Consider the following 20,038-nt stretch of genomic DNA (forward strand, 5'->3'; position numbering starts at 1 on the left):
GGAAATGATTTGCGCTGTGAAAAACCATCCTTGGGCAATGTGAACAAGCCTTGAGGAGTGAAGTGTGAACTGACATGGCGTCTCCTCACAGCCTGATAGCAACAAGTTATGAGGAGATGATATGGCGGGAAGATGTCGAACTTTACACGTAGCTCCATAGCAGCCTCTTAGCACTGAGGAGATCCTCTGTAGGGTCTCACACGGTACTACGAGGCGGCCCGAGCACTGAGCAGACCGCCGTCCATGTCTGTGTGGGGTCACTAGCGGCGGACAGCAGAGCGGGAGCGCGCTCTGCATTTACCCGCCTCTTTTCAGCCGGGGCTAGAGGCGTACGGCGCATGCGCAGCTCGCATTCAGGTCGGCGGAAGCGCGGAATCCAAAGTAGTTGTGGAGAAGCTGCGCCGGTGGCGGCCGGTACCGGGACTGTCATGGCGAACCTCCCGAGTCTGGTAAGTTACCGGAGAGGAGGCAGGAAGAAGACCTTTCCTTCATCCCTCCGTCCTGCGGTACTTTGCGTCCTACCGGCAGTGTTATTGCAGATGGCGTCTGCTGCCCACCGCCGGTCGTCCCGTTTGTAGTTGTGTCCGTAAGGTGAATGCGTATTGTGGTCCGCGAATACGCCGCCGTCTTACAGTATTTTGCCCATCGCCAGTCTTTTTTGTGCACAAACGGCGTATTTACACGCATGTAAACAAACCGCCCATTGATTTTCCGTGTAAACGCTCGCGGTTTAGGTATTTTCTGCGCCTCTTGATTTCTCGTAAGCTTCTACGGTCACAGGTGTATTTTTTTAATTATTGTAAACGAACCCATTAACATCTATGGCTCTATTCGCAGCATATTACGTGCCCAAACATTGCGTGTGGCATGCGCAGCGTATTTAGGCTCTTGTCAGCGATCCCCGCGGCGGACTACAAGTGAAAGGTTTGGCATCCAAAAAAATACGTAGGTTTTTTTTTTTTTCTATTTTGGCGCCGGCGCGTAGATGTAGCTGGTACTGGTGTATCTTGACTCCACCGTAAGCTAGGGGTGTGATAGCTGTCACCAGGAGTGACCGCCCCTGTCACAGCCCTAGGTTACCATTGGCTGTCGAGATACAGCAGTCAGGGGCATCGGCAGAAGCGTAGACAGCGGCAGCGATCGGGTGGCAGACAGCGGGTCAGTGAAGCGCACACAGCGGCTGACAGCAATGCCCACCTCCTGTGTTCTGCGCCGCTCCTCCTCTGAATGGACTCGCCACCCTGCGCCGCGTGCCCTGCTCCTCCGATGAGGACACTGGGCACAGTCTGCGGCGGTGTGACGATGTGGCGGTCAGACCCTGTGTGTTTATTGCGTATTACGCGTGCGCTGTACGCCCGTGTGAGACGCGGTAACTCACAATCAATTGGATTGCCTTACGCAGTTCCACCCACATTAGCGCGTCGGAATTGCGTAATACGTGAGCACAAAAAAGAGCGCCGCGTGTTCTATTTTACCGAGATAGAGCCCATTGGATTGTATGGGCGCATATATAAACACGCGCCCAAATTGTATTGCGCATGGGCGTTGGGTGTACACATCATCGCTAAGCGCCGTTCTATAACAAAACCCCCCTTTCTCAAGATCAGTGGGGATTTGGGCAACGAGCCCCCCGCGATCGCTTTTATCACCTATCCTATGCATTAAGGGGTACAGGGCAATCTTGGTACGACTCCATCACAGGGGATCTGTCAACTACTTCTAGGCCACTTTCACACGGGCGACCGTGATATCGCTGCGGTTTCTGGCAGCGATTACGCGATCTTGTGTCGCACGACTTTGTCTGGGATTTTCGGGGTGGGGGAGGGGACCTCAAATATAAGCCCTATCGCAAAAATAAGCCCTGGCTACATTAAAAAGGAAACAATACATCACCTAAGAGGCGCTGACCGCTCCACCGCAGGTCCCCGACACACTTGCTTGTAGTTTTCCCCTAGTGCTTCCTGGTTACGGGCTCAAAAACCCCGCCTCCAGGAAGCGCTGGCTCCGATTTGGATGAGAGATGGCTGTGATTGGTTCATGGAGCGCTGTAGTGATTGGCTGAGCCAGTGCTTCCTGGAGGCGGGGCTTTTGAACCACTGACCAGGAAGCGCTAGGGGGGAAAACTACAAGCAAGTTACAAGAAGACAGACGTTGCCAAAATAACTGCACTCAGCAGGAAATAAACGGTCCAGGGGTGCGCTTATTCTTCATGCTGCGTAACTTTTGTATTTTATAGCTTTACTTCACTTTAAAAAAAGATTCCAGCTTTAACCCCTTGGTGATGGAGCTTTTTTGTTTACTTCCATTCATGTTCCCCTCCCCCCCCTTAAAAAAAAAAAAATCGTAACTCCTTTATTTATCCATGTATGAGGGCTTGTTTTTTGCGGGACGAGTTGCATTTTTTCAATGGTGCTATTTAATGTACCATATAATGTACTGAAAAAGTTTTAAAACATTCTAAGTAGAGAGAAATGGGAAAAAAAATGTACATTCCGCCATCCTTCAGTGCGTCTCGTTTTTGCGGCGCACAAACTGCAACAAAAACGACATGGTGACTTTACTCTACGGGTCGGTACGATTGCTACGATACCAAACTTTCATAGTTTTTTTTTCTTCTTTTTGATGTACTACTTGTATTTTTTTCAAAGATATTTTCTGCCGCCATCCTTTGCGAACAATAGCTTTTTTTTTTCCCGTCAGCGTAGTTGTGCCAGGCCTCATTTTTTGCGGAATGTCCTGTATTGGGTTGTATCGTTTTGGAATATATACGACTTTTTGATTGCTTTTTATTGAGTTTTTTTTCTTGAAAACAGGGTGACCAAAACAACGCATTTCTGTTATTTATTTTTTCTAACAACGTTCATTGTGAAGGGTGAATAATGCGTAGATCGGACAAAGTTTTTTTTGGTACGCTTTTTTTTTTTTTTTTAAATCCCCCTAGGAAACCACAGCTTGCAGTGTTTTGATCACTCCTGCAGTATGATGTAATGCTATTGGGCAGGCAAGTCTATCAAGCCAACCCCACTGGGACAGCTTGATAGGCATTCTGCCATGACAGCCCTGGGGCCTTTTTACGCAGGCCCCTGGCTGCCATGACACCTGCACAGCTCACTGCAATCTCATCGCAGGGGGCCGTACGAGAACCACGAATGTCGTTCATGGGATTTAAACGCCACTACCAGAATTGACAGTAGCATTTAAATGGTTTAAAAGTCCCGATGAGCCACGCGGCTCATCGCAGCAGTTGCCACTGGGTGTCGGATGTAAGAAATAGCCAGCACCCGGGATGTATGAAGAGAGGTTGCTCCGCGGTCTCCCATCATACGTGTTCTGCGTCTGCAGGAAGTAAAAACACTATACGACCGTCACAAAGGAGTTAAACCAGATTTTGGGCCTTTCCAGTTCTGCTGATTTAATGAAGTTATGTGAGGTCTATGTACATGCAAAACTTTTATTTTTTGGTGTTATTGTGCTTTTAATTTTCTGCTTGGGTCACATTTTAGCCATTAATATGAATTTTATGAAAAAAAAGCAATCACATGCCAAAAGTAATCAAATGGGTTGGCAGATAAGGGCTCCAATCAATGGCTATTGAAATCGTTAATATTTAATATGAAAAAAAAAATAGAAAAAAAGAGGGGGGGGGGGGATGCCTGGTGTGGAACTCCCATCGGGTGACGGGCGTCCACACCACCAGTCCAAGGGAACCTTGTTAGATATCCAATGCACAAATCCCTGGAGATATCTTCAAGCATCGGGAGAGCATGAAGGGGCAAACCCACAGGATGGAGACCTCGATCGCCGAAACACAACAAAATGAAATAATAAAAATCCCTGCATTAGATTTTTTTTTTTTTTATGTTATGCCAAAATTCATGGGACAGGAACTAATATGGTGTAGGATGCCTTCTAGCCCAGCTGAGTGCAGTAAGTCGATGTTCTATCTGTTCTAAAAGTGGATGGAAGAGGTTTGGAGAAATGTTGAGTAATGCTGTCTGGATAGCCACCCAAATTTCAGTGGTATTTGTAGGCGCAGGATCTCTGCCACATCCTGTAAATGTTTGAGGTCATGTTGGGCGAACATGCAGGCCACGCCATTCGTTGGAACTTGCCAGAATGCTCCTCGAACCAATTCTGGACAGCTTGGCCTTTATCGCATAGTACAAGTTCTTGCTGGAATATGCCATCATTGTGGTGGTACATGATGTCCATGAAGGGCTGCCAAGTAGTGAATTGTAGTGGGCATCGCTCAGTGACTTGTTGAGGCATACCAGTGGATCCAACTCATGCCAAAAGAATATACCCCATACCAGGATTGAACTACCAGCAGCCTGCACAGTGCCTTGTTTACAACTGGGGTCTATAGCTTTATGGACTCACACGTGAACCCTATCATCAGCTTAAAACAGTTGGTACTGTTCGTTACACATGGAACTATGCCACATGTTGCCAACCTCACCGAGCCAAGATGAGGCGCTGTGTCCGGTGGCCTTGTGTTAAAGGGGTTGTCCCGCGCCGAAACGGGTTTTTTTTTTATTCAATAGGCCCCCCGTTCGGCGCGAGACAAACCCAATGCATGTGTTAAAAAAAACAAAACGTTTAGTACGTACCCGAATCCCCGCGCTGCGGCGACTTCTTCCTTACCTTAGCAAGATGGCCGCCGGGATGTTCACCCACGATGCACCGCGGGTCTTCTCCCATGGTGCACCGTGGGCTCTGTGCGGTCCATTGCCGATTCCAGCCTCCTGATTGGCTGGAATCGGCACACGTGACGGGGCGGAGCTACGAGGACCAGCTCTCCGGCACGAGCGGCCCCATTCACCAGGGAGAAGACGGGACTGCGCAAGCGCGTCTAATCGGGCGATTAGACGCTGAAATTAGACGGCACCATGGAGACGAGGACGCCAGCAACGGAACAGGTAAGTGAATAACTTCTGTATGGCTCATAATTAATGCACGATGTATATTACAAAGTGCATTAATATGGCCATACAGAAGTGTATACCCCCACTTGCTTTCGCGGGATAACCCCTTTAATAGAGGCATTCTGGTGGGTCTTCTGTTCCAATGTCTTATGGAAGTTAAAGAAAGCCGGGGTCTTCCTGCATTGTATGTGGCTGTGATATCTGCCAGTGTCGCTTGTCTGTTTGCATGGGCAATTCTAGTCAGAGGCAATAAGCACACATGGGCACCGTTGCTCTGTACATGGGTGGGTGGTAATGTCTTCTGTGATATACTCCGGGTGGGCTGAGGAATGGTAAACGCCTACACAACTTTGGAGTTGCTCCTTAGGTCGGTTACACACAAATGCCTTCCTGCCACATTTATGCATCTGTCATTATAACGTGTTCTGGCCTGACTGCCGGTCACCGAGAGTCTTATGATGCCCGGCGTTCTGGTTGGTGGTCGGCACGCATGGTGGAAATTTTTTGCGAGAAAATCCATGCCAAAAGCCGCTCTCACGCAGGCGTCCGTACAGCTGTTTAGCGGGTGTTTCAAGTGCCTCCTAAAAATGCTGTACTGAGCCTCCATTGATTTCAGACAAGCGTCTTAGCACGGCGTTTCAAGAAACGAATGCTGCAGGTGTGTTCAAAAAGTATCCAGCCTTTATTTTTTGTGCGTAAACCTATAAAGCCAGGGAGGCGTGGTTTGGGGCACGTATCGAAATCAAATGACTTGGCAAGAAAGAGCGCAGGCACTGTGATACAATAGTATGCTGCGCACTGCCGGCAGTATTCTATGGTCTGATGCAGGAGGCTACAGTCATCAACCAGATGAGTGTGCTCATAGGAGGAGGAGGATGTGTCCACCAGGACGGCTTGTTGTCACCGCCGGCTAAGAGTGTCCCTGCTACCATCACTGGGGAATGCGGGAGCGTTTTTTAACGATTGGTGAAGTAGATAAGCTATTCTGCTTCATACGAGAATAGGCTTTGCGAAATACGTATTTTACCTTAGTTCTAATAACGTTTTTTTTTCTTCCCCCCCCACAGGAACGGCTTAAACGAACCTACAGGGCAAGATATCGTGGAAATCCGTAAGTATTGTTGAGCTTTCCCATTTTAAATAGTAAGAAGCAGTTCATTGGGTGGTTTCACATCTGCATTGGAACCTCCTGCTGGGGTTTCTATCACCGATGCAGCTGAAAATACCGGAAGAAAAAGTGCTGCATGCAGCGCTTTTTCTTCCATCTAGAAGCTGGGCGGAAAGCGGGCGGACCCTATTATAGTTAATGAGGGCTGTCCGGTGTAAGGAGAATTTATGTGTTTATCAAAGAGAAGACGATCCCAGATCTCGTGCAGAAGTCTGGGCCCAGGAGAAATACAAATCACACCAGCCTGTGCGGTATCAGATGATTTCTAATTTATTCTAAGGTGTTTGAAGCTTATGTACCATAAATGACATCACAGCAAAAGTATATACCTCCAAGATGAATAAGAATACATGATAGGCTAAAACAAAAATGATTAACATAAGTTACACCTCTTAAGGTGTATCTATTACATACAATAAAACCGTTATGAATTCAGGAGAAAGGAATGCAAAAGATACCAGAAGTCTGTCCTACTTCCTGTGGGCCTCATCTGTAAACATACATACATGGGTGGTATAGCAGACTGTCTTATCTCATCTGTCTACCTCAGAAGACATGCAAGCCTATAGAAGGGTTTCGTTTAACCCCTTCACTACTTATACTAGTAGCATGCTATATATTTCTAGCCTACAATGCAATAAAAGAACAATTAACTGATACATTGATCTACAATTTTCTTAACATCCGGCGCTGTTTGGTTTCATCCAGATGGAACCATTTCACCGCTGGGATACCCCTTTTCTGCTCCATGAAAGGAGCAGCAAAGCGGAACCCAGATGTAAAACCACCCTTTCACTCTGGTTTCATTATGCTTTTTAAATTAAAATATTTTTCTTGCTACTAGAAGTGGAGATTTACCTGACTTGGGACCCCGGGAGAATGCTGTGGCCTTCATAGATAATTATTTGAAATTAAGAGGTAAGTTCACATCTGTTACAGGCATATTCTACACGAAGGATGCTATAATGTTAGCTGATCTTTGGAGCTTGTGATGTGATGGGGCTTATTCATATTTTCATGCTGGCCCTTACAGATAAGCTTTATACCACATTGGTTATGGGTCCTATGGACTGCCTTTCTCCATCTGCGCTCCGAGTTCACTGTTTAGTAAGGCTGGTCTCACACGACCGGATCTATATTGTTGATTCCGCAATTGGCGTCTGTGCGGACTTGAAAGGCATGTATTTTTTTACTTTTCCTTCACACTCGTGGAAACGAACGGAAGAAAAAAAACGCAGCATGCTGTATTTTGCTGAAAAATTTGCGCCAATAGATTCCATTGATGCCAATAGAAGCATCCGACAGGCACAGCGTTAATTGTGTGTGGGCTGCAGGCACCCGCATCATCACCGAGCGATGACACGGAATATGCAAACAAACACTTCATTGAGCATGTCCGCCTGCAAGCCTCTGCGGTCATGCGAAGTACTGTTAATGGAGGTACGCAGGGTAAGTGGCCAGGCTCGAAGCAGATTCTGCCGCGGGCCTCCCAAATGCGGAAGCCGACCCGTTGCTGTGAGCCCGGGATATTTGATTGGATATTTGATTTCTCTGCAGAATAAACTATTTATTTTGGAGGTAGCACTGATCTTTGGGATACCAAATCCAGGACAATACCCAGAAAGGTGTTTTTTTTTTTTTCTTTTTTAAGTATCACAGGAACAAAGTCTGATTTCTGACGGTTTATCGTCTAATCCAGATGATGTAGAACAGTCATTGTTAGTGAATGGAGGCTGAGCAGGCCAGGAATTGTTTCGGCCCACCTGTCTCCATTCACAGTAAGGCCCCCTGTCCACGGCAGTGTATTCGCCGGCCGACGCTTCTCATAGCATTGCTATGGAAAGCGCCGGCACCTGTCCATAAGCTGAGAATCTTTGCGATTCTCCGCTTGCGGCGGGCGATTCGCAGCATGCTGCGAATTGCCCCAATTCTCCATGGTCAGCCTAACTATTAGGTAGGGCTGACTGGCAGAGATTCGGCAGCGGCTCCTGCTCCCGCGGCGGGGTACCGCATCGCCCATGGACAGCCGGCCTAAATAGGTGGTAGTTTTATAAATGAACGACTGTCTGTTTACAGGTGCCGATCCATCATTCAGTTTTCTGCATGCAGAAACTGAACGAAAAGCGAATGAATTCTTTATCGTCGGTCATTCGGGGCGTGTGTTTACATGCTCAGATTATGTGGGAATCTAAATGATTTATCGGTCTGTGTAAAAGGGCCCCTAGGTCGGCCACTTCGTCTTCCATTGTTTTGGAGAAAATCCTGTGATCGGGAAGAGGTGATTATAGGCTTATTTATGTTACTGCTTGGTGAATGGATTTTACGCAAGAGCTTTAACTTGAAAAACTCCTTTAACCCATTGAGTGGCACGCCCGGAAAATTTCCGGGACGAGCTCCACTGCTCATAGCAACATAGCCCGGAAGATTTCCGGGCTATGTATCACTATGGGAGCTGCAGAGCACAATGCCACAAGCTGTGACAGTGTGCTCTGCCTGCACAGTCCCACAGAGAACAAAGCAAGGGCTTTGAAAAACCAGCAGAAGATATTGCCGATATGTCGGCAATCTCCTGCTTTGTTTACAGGTTGCCATAGAGACCATCGGCTTGTCAGAAGCAAGCCGATGATCTCTGTGGCAGGGAGAGCTGGTGCTTGGCAGTCAGAGGACAAGCAGGCACCAGCTCTTACAGCAGAGATCAGAGAAAACCTCCGATCTCTGCTGTGTTAACCCCTTACATGCTGCAGTCTATGTGACTGCAGCATGTAAAGGGCTGTCACTGCAGCATGTAAAGGGCTGTCACCATCGGACCCCCGGAATGTGATCAGGGGTCCTGATGGGTCCCTGTGGAAGTCCCCTAAAGGGACAAAAAAAAATAAAATAAAAAAATGATAAAAAAAATTATAAAAACACTTGTCGCCCTTTACTTTGTAAAAAAAAACAAAAATACAATCACACATGTGGTATCCATGCGTCGTAATGACCCAGAGAAGGAAGTTAATGCATTATTTAACCCCTTAATGACATGGCCTCTTTTTTTCTTTTTTCCCCATTTCTGTTTTTCCTCCCCCCTGTTTAAAAAATCACAACTTGTTCCCGTAAAAAACAAGCCCTCATATGGCCATGTCAATGGAAAAATGAAAAAGTTATGGCTCTTGAGACGCAACTGCAAAATTAGTTGAAATTCAATGATTAGACCATTTTAAAAAACCTGCCCTGGTGGGCACGACAGGGTGGTAGGAAACCCGCCACTCAAGGGGTTAAATTTCTCTTGTTTTTTTTTTTTTGTCTGGTACGTTTTTCTTTTGATTTTTTTTTTTTTCAGTAGAAACAAATGAGAGCATTGACCCCTGAGTTTTTCTCCCACATTTACCGGAACTTCTACTCGCATCCCACTTGTAACCGGTTTAGTGCTCTTCCTTCCAGATCTTTTAGAAGGATGCGAGGTGGTTATGAATTTTTTTTTTTAAACCCCTTAATGACACGGCCTATTTTGGCGTTGAGGACCAAGCGATCTTTGGTATTTTTCAATCTCCATTTTTCAAAAGCCATAACTTTTTTTATTTTTCTGTCGACGCGGCCGTATAAAGGCTTGTTTTTTGCGTGGCGAGCTGTAGTTTTTATCGGTGCCACTTTTGGGTACATAGACAATATCGTAAAAATTTTTTTTTTTTTTTATGATAGGGAGAGAAAACGCATCAATTCTGACATAGATTTTTTTTTTTTTTTTTACAGCGTTAATCATGCAGCATAAATGACACACACAATTTTTTCTGCGGGTCGGTGCGGTTACAACGATACCAAAATTCTTATATTTTTTTTTAGGTTTTTATACTTTTTTGCAATAAAAAGCCTTTTTTTTGGAAATCTTTTTTTTTTTCTCTATAGCTGCATTCAAAGTCCTGTAACTGTTTAATTTTTCTATGTACGGAGCTCTACAAGGGCTTATTTTTTGCGAGACGAGCTGTAGTTTTTATTTGTACCATTTTGGGGAATATACGGCTTTTTTGATCACTTTTATTGCATTTTTTGTGAAGCATTTTGCCTCTGTTTTTTAGTGGGGTTTTTCTTACGCTTTTTGTCGTACAAAATAAAAAGCGTGTTCAGCTTTTTGTACACGTCGTTACGGACGCGTCAATACCCAATATGTGGGGTTTTCATTTTTTTCCCACTTTTTTTATGTTAATATTAGAAAAAGCATAAAAAAGGGTTTTTTGACATTTTTTTTCTTTTTTTACATATTTATTGTCTTTTTTTCCCACTATTTGAGTCCCTCTGAGGGACTTGCAGCACTGTGCCTATGATCGCTGTCATAAGGCATGGCAGAGCTACTGCTCTGCCATGCCTTATCGCTTATACAGCGATCATAGGCATAGGCAATACAGGACGCCGGTGTCTGGGGTCCTGTTGCCATGGTGACAGGCCAGGCTCTCGCGATAACATCGTCAGAGCCGGCTGGAGACACAGAGGGAGCGCGCTCCCTCTGTGAACTCTTTCCCTGCCGCGATCTACTTAGATCGCGGCAGGGAAGGGGTTAACAGCGGGACGCCGGCTGTGAGTGACAGCCGGCTCCCGCTGCGGGATAGCGCAGGATCAGTCGTGATCTCGCGCTATCCTGATGACATACCGGTACGTCATTTTGCGCAAAGTACCAGCCTGCCATGACATACCGGTATGTCATGGAGCGGGAAGGGGTTAAGGGGTAATCTGGATTTTGTAACAGTCTCTGATAGTATTTAAACACCAAGGATTTGAAGAAACTTTTCCCCACTGGATTGAAGTTTTTTTATTTATTTTTTCATTTATAGTCTACCCATATCTTCAAGGTGTCGTTACTTACCGGGCTGTCTGTTGGACTAGGGAAAACTGGGACCCCTGTCTTTTCCCCCTTAGGTTATGACCACCTGCCTATTTTACCTTTCCTCTTGTATTCTTCATTTTAGGGTCTCTGACTCCGAAATGGCTGTATTTCCCTTCGTGGAAGGGCCTTGTTTTTATTCCCTGCTTTTTCAAGAATTTTATCAAGCCCAGGCCCAAAGAACATATTTTCCTTTGCATGCGATAGAGAGTAAGTTAGGACCTGCATACTGTATCTGCCGTCCAGGATTTGTAAACGGAGTGCTCTCCTAGCTGGACTGGATAGGAAGCAGATCTGGCTAATGACTTTACCGTTTCCCTGGAGGCGCCATTCTTAAGGTGACTCTGAAGCTGGGATAGCCCTATGTACATGAGTCTTACCACATGTGTAGTGGAAAGATTCATTTTAAGGGAAGTCGTGGAGGATTCCCATGTCTTTTAAGGAGACTTTATTTCCTTTTTTAATTCATGGGGTCTCTTAGTTGAGTGGGGGATTTAAAGAGAAGAGCCATCTTTTTTTTGCAACATGTATTTCTACCTCGGACACTTTTTCCCCACATTTCCTCATCAAAGAGAGACATTTTTTTTTGTTTGTTTTTTTTTTTTAAATCTATTTAGTGATATTGAAACTGAAACTCGCTCTGGATCTTTCCGTTCAGCTTGGATTGATAATGTTATGTACTGGAAAGACTTTCTTCTTTTTGAGCCTACCCTTGCAAATATCTCATCCTGTACAGACCTCTTGTCTTCTTTTCTTTTAGACCTGTAGTATTTATTCCTGCCTCTAATAGTATTTTTGGTGTTCTCTACCAATAGTTGCTTCCCCATCTTTGAAGTCTTAACCCCTTAACGCTACAGGAGGTACAGTTACGTCCTGCAGCTGTGGGGTATGTATGGAGGGAGGTCTTTGTGTGATGCGGGGTGTTTATTACAGCCGACACGTGCCCCAACAGCTCTGATAAGCTGCACCGCTCATTAGAGCTGTTAACCCTCTAAATGCCACCATTTAAATGCCCCGACTGATATTCGGGGGTCCCGTCCTCTGAAAGGCCCCAGGGCTTATACACTTTGCTGACAGCTAAGATGTGAAGTGAACAGCTCCTAAAAGACTTTTTATGGAAGGTTTTTTTTTTTTTTTTTTTTTAGCGTGTCTGTTGAAATAATCAGTGCAACTTGTAACCTACAGAAAGTGGGGACCTCTCCTATAGATACCAATAGGTAGTGTTGGCAGAGAAGTTTTGTTGACAATCGCTGTAGATGTTGTTGTTAGGGCTGACTTACATGGGCATATGTTGTTTGCGTGTTCGCATGTTTTTTACCCATGTAATACGCAGTATGCAGCACATATGAATGTAATACGTATTTACTGCCTAATTGAAGCACTCATAACGGGCATGTTATGCATCCAAATGAAACATGCTGCGGCTTTTTTTTTTACTTGTGTGAAAAACGTAGGTCTGAATGGCCCAATATAAATCAGTTGGGCTTCTAGCACTGTGTATAACACGTGTGTTACAAAAAAGAATGTGCGTAATACGCAGGCAAAATACAGGTGGGCCTTTAGTTTAACTATTTACACTTTCAGATTTTCGATGTTCCTTTTGTGTAATGCAATGCTAAGCCGTTTTTAGGGTGATACCGGGTTTCCCCAAAAATAAGACCCTGTCTTTATGTTCATTTTTGACACAAAAGAGGCGCTAGGTCTTATTTTTAGGTGATGTCTTATTATACTTGCCTAGCTAGCTCGGTTCAGGTCCCTCCTGCTGCTCTCCGGAGCTCAGACGTGCTGAGCCGCGACATTGATTGACCAATTCATAAATCCTGCCTCCACAATGCGATAGCTGTGATTAAGTTCTTCGACCACTGCTTAGCCAATTAAAGCAGTGCTCGATGAATCAAATCAGAGCCATCGCTTCCTGGAGGTGGCATTTATGAATTCTGTACCCAGGAAAGGATCTTCTGTGTGTGGCTGAGGACTGCAAGAACCGCGCCAGAGCTCCGGAGTGCAGTGGGAGGTACCTGGTCTGTACCTGCAAGGTAATATATTTCTTTTTTAGTAGTGCAGCTAAGGCTTATTTTCAGGGTAAGGCTTATATTTCAAGCCTCCCCAAAAATCTTGAAAAATCAAAGTAGGGCTTATTTTCAGGGAAACGGGTCATGTAATAAAGCCCCCTGTTAGTTGAATAATGAGCTATGTTGGCACCTGGAAATCATCAAGTTCACGTTATTGAGTGTAATCACTAAATACCTTTTCCATGGGGTGATTTATTGCTGATTGAGGCGATGGTTGTCCCAAGTACACGTGGCCACCTACAGGGTGCTGAGCGGCAAATCGCTCACTTATTGGAGTCGCTTGGTTTTTACCTCACCTAAAAACTGAGCAACTATTGTCCAGTGTAAACGGGCAGTCGTTCGTGCACCTAACAGATGGCCCGTGTGAGGAAGGTACCATAATCCTAAGTGTGTTATTAGTAAATATATAATATCTTTTTTTTTTTTTTCTGGTTCAGAAAGCAATTCAGATTCTGAAGACTCGGTCACTATTGAACTTTCACGCCGTGCACGTGTGTCGGTTCGTTCGAGAATTCAGCAAAGCAAAGAGGTGAGACAAATACATGATCCGCAGTGGCTGTCGTTATGCATCGGTGGGGTTTGGTTCTTTGAAATTTTGACCGTGTATGATTCGATAGTAAAATTTCAAAAATGAAAATACATATAAAAGCCAAAGATTGAATTGTTGAGTGATTTTTGGAAAAAAAAATTGTGTTTTATACATTGTGAGTGATTTACAGTCAGTATTACATGGAGTTTTTCATTCAAAAAAACACCTCTCATCGCTTCTGTGAAATTGCGATCCTCAGGCTCGTGCATCAAGAGGATCACAAGTGTTTCCCATTGATGCGAGTGCCATGTATTGTCTTTAAACGTAGCATTGAAAACATGCCTGAGCCGTTCCGAGGGAAAGTCAGAAGATAGAACATGCTGCAACTTCTAGTCCAAGGGGGAAAAAAAATCACATGTGAATTAACTCATTCAAGAGGATGGGTTCTTTTCCTGTGTGAGTTCTGTCCATCTCAGAATCTGACAGGACTGGTGTGTGACACAATCACTTGTGTGTAAGACCACATTCACATCTGCGTTTGGGCTCTTTTAGGGTTTTCCATTTCTCTGCTCCGTTTTTGGACCAGAGTAACTGAAGTTAAACTGAATTTAAACAGATTTGTTTTTTATTTTTTTGCAATCTCAGCTTCTCTGTTCCAAAAACTGAGCAGAGAAATGGAGAGCCGTAACAAAGCCCAAACACAGATGTGAATGGGGTCTAAGTTGGGTGGTGGCTTTGACTGCTGGGACTTTCCACCGATAATGAGGCTGGTTGTCCCAAGACTTCCCATATGAATGGAACAGCAGTCACACTTGAGTGCTGCCACCCCATTCATCTCTATGGTACTGCTGGAGGTATCATAGTACATTGCTTTCTTCTTCCTCCATGCTCATGTTGCATCAGTCAGTTCTCATGAAGCTTGGGGAAAGTGCTTGTAACGCAACATGTAAGTCCAATAATCTGCTTTGCCCAGACATTAGCTTCATTCACTCATTGGCGAAATAGAAAATCTTCCTTCTCAAAAACAAGAGTACAAGGACTATGAGTGAATCGGTCTTGTTCATGTTAGGTTGCAGTTTGTATAGGGTTAGTCTGTGTCTTATGAATTGTAAATTTGAGATGATGAATGTATTGTTTTATATTTTTTGTAGAAGGAAGCTCAAGATTCTCCAGCGAAATCTCATGTAAACAACACACCTCGGTATTCTCAAGGTATCTATTGATCTGTTAAAGGTTCACTCTGGAGGTACTCTTTGTTTCTCTGGGGTGCAGTTGGCATATAGTGCATATTGGGGTAAATAATCTGTTTACGGATTGCTTCCTTGCAGAGAGGTCATCTCTGCTCTGGCCTCCCATTGTCCCACCACACTTTCAGTATTACCAGTTGAGTCCTATAACGCATACATTGGAAGCAATTTTCTCTATTCATTTTTATGATTAGAGCTGCAAAGTTAGTCTCATAGGAATGAATAGAGACAGTAACTTCCGGTCAGCTGGAGAATTCAGCAAGACACGCCGTTGATGATGTGAGAAGACAGTGGTCCGGACTGCAGCGTCCTTTTCATCAGTGAAGATATCGGTAAATATATTATCGCCCCTGAAAGGGCAGAAAACTAAGCACCGCTGACACGGAGACTTAGACTGCAGCATCTATGTTCAGTGATATGTAGAAGCCACAGAAGACTAGCAGTGCAACATTTTTAATTAAACCTTATGGAAAAAATAATTGTCTGCCCAAAATACATACGTGGGAAACAAATTGCCCACCGAAGTTGTCTAGAGCATTTAAAGGGGTTGTCCCGCGCCGAAATGGGTTTGTTTTTTTTTCAATAGGCCCCCCGTTCGGCGCGAGACAAACACAAGCGATGGGTTAAAAAAAAAAACAGTTTAGTACTTACCCGAATCCCCGCTCTGCGGCGACTTCTTACTTATCTTACCAAGATGGCTGCCGGGATCTTCACCCACGATGCACCGCGGGTCTTCTCCCATGGTGCACCGTGGGCTCTGTGCGGTCCATTGCCGATTCCAGCCTCCTGATTGGCTGGAATCGGCACACGTGACGGGGCAGAGCTACGAGGACCAGCTCTCCGGCACGAGCGGCCCCATTCACCACGGAGAAGACCGGACTGCGCAAGCGCGTCTAATCGGGCGATTAGACGCTGAAATTAGACGGCACCATGGCGACGGGGACGCTAGCAACGGAACAGGTAAGTGAATAACTTCTGTATGGCTCATAATTAATGCACGATGTATATTATAAAGTGCATTAATATGGCCATACAGAAGTGCTGAACCCCACTTTCTTTCGCGGGACAACCCCTTTAAGATCAATTAAACGCCTGCAGCTGAACTGTATATGCGTTTATCCTTTTTCGCTTGACTATGTTTGTAATTATATGTTGTTTTTTTTTCTACTATATATATGCTGCTTTATTGGTTATTGAATTAATATGGCTGGGTTTTATCGTTGGCAGGTAATGGGCATTTGACGATGAACCGTGATCTTCCGACAATCCCTAATTTTTTAAAAAAGAATGGAAAGCAATCTGAAATCTCTGAGAATCTATTTTCCGATGAGGAGTCTGATAATGAAAAGACTTATATGGTAGCAAAGCTGATAGAGGAAAGTTTGCCTGAGGGTGAAGATATAGTGGACGACAAAGTAGGGAAGAATTCTGAAGAGCCTGCAAAACAATTATATAGTTCAAACACTTCTGTCTTGCAGCAACCGCCCAGTCCAACTTCCAATATTCATGCAAAGAAATGGTAAGGTTTGCGTCTTGTACAGTTTATTACAGTGTTTCCTTTTTATTCTCCTAATGCAGCCTTGATGCAGAGACAGAGATTTTGTGGTGTTTACATTTCACGTTGCCCTGTCTTGATTCTTCATGTGGGTGTAAAGGAATGGTGCATATGTATATTAAAAAAAAAAAACAAGAAAAAAAAACTTGCAAACTTATTTAGTATCGCTGTGTCCATCAAAGTCCGATCCATCTAAGTAATGCATTATTTACCCCGCGCAACAAACGTGGCAAAAAAAAAAAAAAATACACACTGTCAGAATTGCGTTTTGGTCACCCTCTTCTCCAAGAAAAAATTTAATAGTAAGAAACTATAGAACATCCCGCAAAAGATGAGCCCTCGCACAACTATGTTGACAAAAATAAAGTTATGACGGTCAGAAGATGGGGCCAGAAAAATTTTTATTCCAAAGATCTTTTATATTTTAGAACAGCAAAAAAAATAAAAGTTGGTATTGTAGTAATTGTGCTGACCCACAGAATACCGTTATGTATTTTTTGCTGCAGTGTCAAGACCATAGAAACAAGAACATACCCATCCCAAAAGTGGTGGAATTTTGTCCCCCCCCCCCCCCCCCCCCACCCCAATTTCACTCCACCTAGAATTTTTGTAAATTTTTTTTTTTTTTTTTTTTTTCCCAGTATATTATATGGTACATTAAATAGTACCATTGAAAAATACAATTTGTCCCGCGAAAAACAAAAGTGTCATCAGTGTTGTAACAGATAATTTTCCATAGAGACTTGTGCACTGTTCTCTGTCACATAAACACACAATCTGCCATACAGTTTATTAGATTAGCATAACAAGAATAAGTAGAAATGGTCAATTTAGAGCTTCTTCTAATTACAACACAAAATCTCAGATTTGTGTTTAAGTTCTAATTTGGTCTTTCTCCCTTAAAGGGGTCTTGTCATTAAAACAAAACCCCATCCCTCAGCTGTGCCCTGCCTAAAATAAAAAGAGGGCATACTCTCCTCTCCTTGGTCTCTAGGACACTGCTGACAGCTGGTATTGGCATCAGCGGTGGCTTTTGGGTAAATGGGTCGGGTGGAAGCATGTGACTGCTACAGTCAATCAGAGGCTGCAGTGTCACTAGCGCTTTTGGCATTAGCGGTCATTTCTTGGCCGCCATGATGACAGAAGTTTGGGGATGTGACTGTCGCATCAACACAAGACTTACTAGCTGCGTAACCTTTGATACTACACAAACGCACACATGGAACACCAAGGAACAGTGAACTATGTACTGGACTCATGGGCAGACATAAGGACTGAACTGACGACCAAAACACGCACCTTACATACCTGCACACATAACCAGATCAAATAGTTATAAAAGTACGAGGTATTAGTTCTTGAATTGGCCAAGACATTTAAGCCCGCAAGCCCACGTCACGGGTCCTCGTCTCACAGGTCCCTACTCTGACAAGACAACCTCACCGACCTGCATTCAGGGTGATGGTCCCAATAGGGACAGCTCCACGCTGAAACCTAAGGACCTAGCTCGCCCAAAGATGTTAAACGATCCAGCCGAACAGGACTGATCACCCTGCGCAGACACAAATCACACATCACTGTTCACACTAATAGAACTACATGCATGAATGCAGGCGGCAGGGGGAATGAGGAAACCAGGTCCCTCTTGCCTTTATTTATATGTAACAGACCTGTGGTGATTGGCTGGCTGGAGAAACTCCAAGCCCAGCCAGTTCAATTATCCTACATCAGTGAAGGTGTGCTTCTGGAAACCCGTAGAACAACAGGTCACAGCAGCACAAACTAACGGTGACACTGTGTCCTCTGATTGGCCACAGCAGTTGCATGCTTCCTCCCAGCTTGTCTACCTGGAAGCCACTGCTGTTGCAAGCGCTGGCCGTCAGCTGTGTCCCGGGAACACCAGGAGAATGCAAGTAAGTACTTTATTTTAGGCAGGGACTATATAGGGCATGAGGTTTTGTTTTAATGATCCCCACTGATCCCGAAAACAGGGGCTCGGAAGGTCCCCGCGTGAATGAAGTGGTGGTCATGCATGCGTGCTGCAACTCCATTTATGTCATTGGAATAATTTGAGCAGAGGCACGTATCTATGACTGCGGTTTAATTCATACAGGGACCTTCAAACCTTGAAAGTGGTGAGGGTCCCAGTGGCCGGACTCCCACAGATCATACAATTGTCCTTTGTCCATAGGATAGGTGTTAACATTGTTACTTGGCACAACCCCTTTTAAGGTTCGTTAAGGCCATAAATGCTCTATATACTCTGACTGTGTAATAACACAGAGTATATGACAATCCAGCACTGGATTTTAAAGGGCCAGTAAGTCTGGACAAAAATAATTTTGCTGTGCTTTTATATCATTAAAGGGGTTGTCCCGCGCCGAAACGGGTTTTTTTTTTTTCAATAGCCCCCCCCGTTCGGCGCGAGACAAACCCGATGCAGGGGTAAAAAAAAAAAACGTCCGGTACTTACCCGAATCCCGGCGCTGCTGCGACTTCGTACTTACCTTGCTAAGATGGCCGCCGGGATCTTCACCCTCGGTGGACCGCAGGTCTTCTGTGCGGTCCATTGCCGATTCCAGCCTCCTGATTGGCTGGAATCGGCACGTGACGGGGCGGAGCTACGAGGAGCCGCTCTCCGGCACGAGCGGCCCCATTCACCAGGGAGAAGACCGGACTGCGCAAGCGCGTCTAATCCGGCGATTAGACGCTGAAAATTAGACGGAGCCATGGAGACGAGGACGCCAGCAACGGAACAGGTAAGTGAATAACTTCTGTATGGCTCATAATTAATGCACAATGTACATTACAAAGTGCATTAATATGGCCATACAGAAGTGTATACCCCCACTTGCTTTCGCGGGACAACCCCTTTAATTTAGATGTTATCTGCATAAGTCCTGATATGAGGTTGGACTGATAACGGGATTGTAATCTACTGCTTTATCTTCTTAGTAAAACAAAAGTCTCCAATGATCTCTGTTGTCCCAGTTTGTACTTTGTGAAATGTATATAGAGCTCTTTTATATTAAGGTCTATAATCTTATCTTATATTACTAACAGGTTGAGATTCAACGATTCAGCGCTTGCAGCAGATGACGGCGGTTTCACTCGCACACTGTCAAGAACATCTGGAAAGTTCACAAATCATGCCAAACAATTTAACCTGCAGAATGCTGTACATTCTAACAAGAAGCCAGACTCTGCAGATCTGACGTATGACTTGCATACAGAAACCATTGGGTAAATGGACATTAATGTTGGTTTACAGTACAGTGTAAAAGCATGTGGTTTGTGGGAATGATGGGAATTCTTAATACCATATAAACATATAAAATCCTGTGTTTTTCCTTCTGAATTTACTCTTGAGGGGATTCTCCTGTGTGTCCACGTGCGTATGTGTGTTTTTTTTCCTTTAACCCCTTCATGACATGGCCTATTTTGGGCTTAAGGACGCAACAATTTTTGGCGGATTTTCTTCTCCGTTTATCAAAAGTCATAACTTTTTTATTTTTCCGTCGACGCGCCCGTATGAGGGCTTGTTTTTTGCGTGGCGAACTGTAGTTTTTATCGGTGCCACTTTTGGGTACATAGACTATATTGTAAAACTTTTTTTTTTTTTAATGATAGCAGGGAGAGAAAACGCATCAATTCTGCCATAGATTTTTTTTTTTTTTTTACAGCGGT

The 20,038-nt window shown here is 44.5% G+C and overlaps 1 protein-coding gene across 4 annotated transcripts in view; it reads left to right on the forward strand.

Moving 5' to 3' along the window:
* The first annotated feature begins 366 nt into the window (after positions 1–366).
* The window catches only part of CENPC (centromere protein C), an 89,086-nt gene continuing 69,414 nt past the window's right edge, over positions 367–20,038 (forward strand). For all 4 annotated transcript variants that reach the window (XM_066574293.1, XM_066574295.1, XM_066574294.1 and 1 more), the window contains exons 1-7: positions 367–449; positions 5,993–6,036; positions 6,938–7,011; positions 13,458–13,549; positions 14,701–14,761; positions 16,024–16,315; positions 19,415–19,594. In XM_066574293.1, the coding sequence (XP_066430390.1) occupies positions 429–449; positions 5,993–6,036; positions 6,938–7,011; positions 13,458–13,549; positions 14,701–14,761; positions 16,024–16,315; positions 19,415–19,594 (764 nt within the window). In that variant the 5' untranslated portion in view covers positions 367–428. The remainder of the gene's footprint in view (positions 450–5,992; positions 6,037–6,937; positions 7,012–13,457; positions 13,550–14,700; positions 14,762–16,023; positions 16,316–19,414; positions 19,595–20,038) is intronic.

This window comes from Eleutherodactylus coqui, chromosome 7 (genome assembly GCF_035609145.1).
Source record: "Eleutherodactylus coqui strain aEleCoq1 chromosome 7, aEleCoq1.hap1, whole genome shotgun sequence".
In the NCBI taxonomy this organism is placed as follows: Eukaryota; Metazoa; Chordata; class Amphibia; order Anura; family Eleutherodactylidae; genus Eleutherodactylus; species Eleutherodactylus coqui.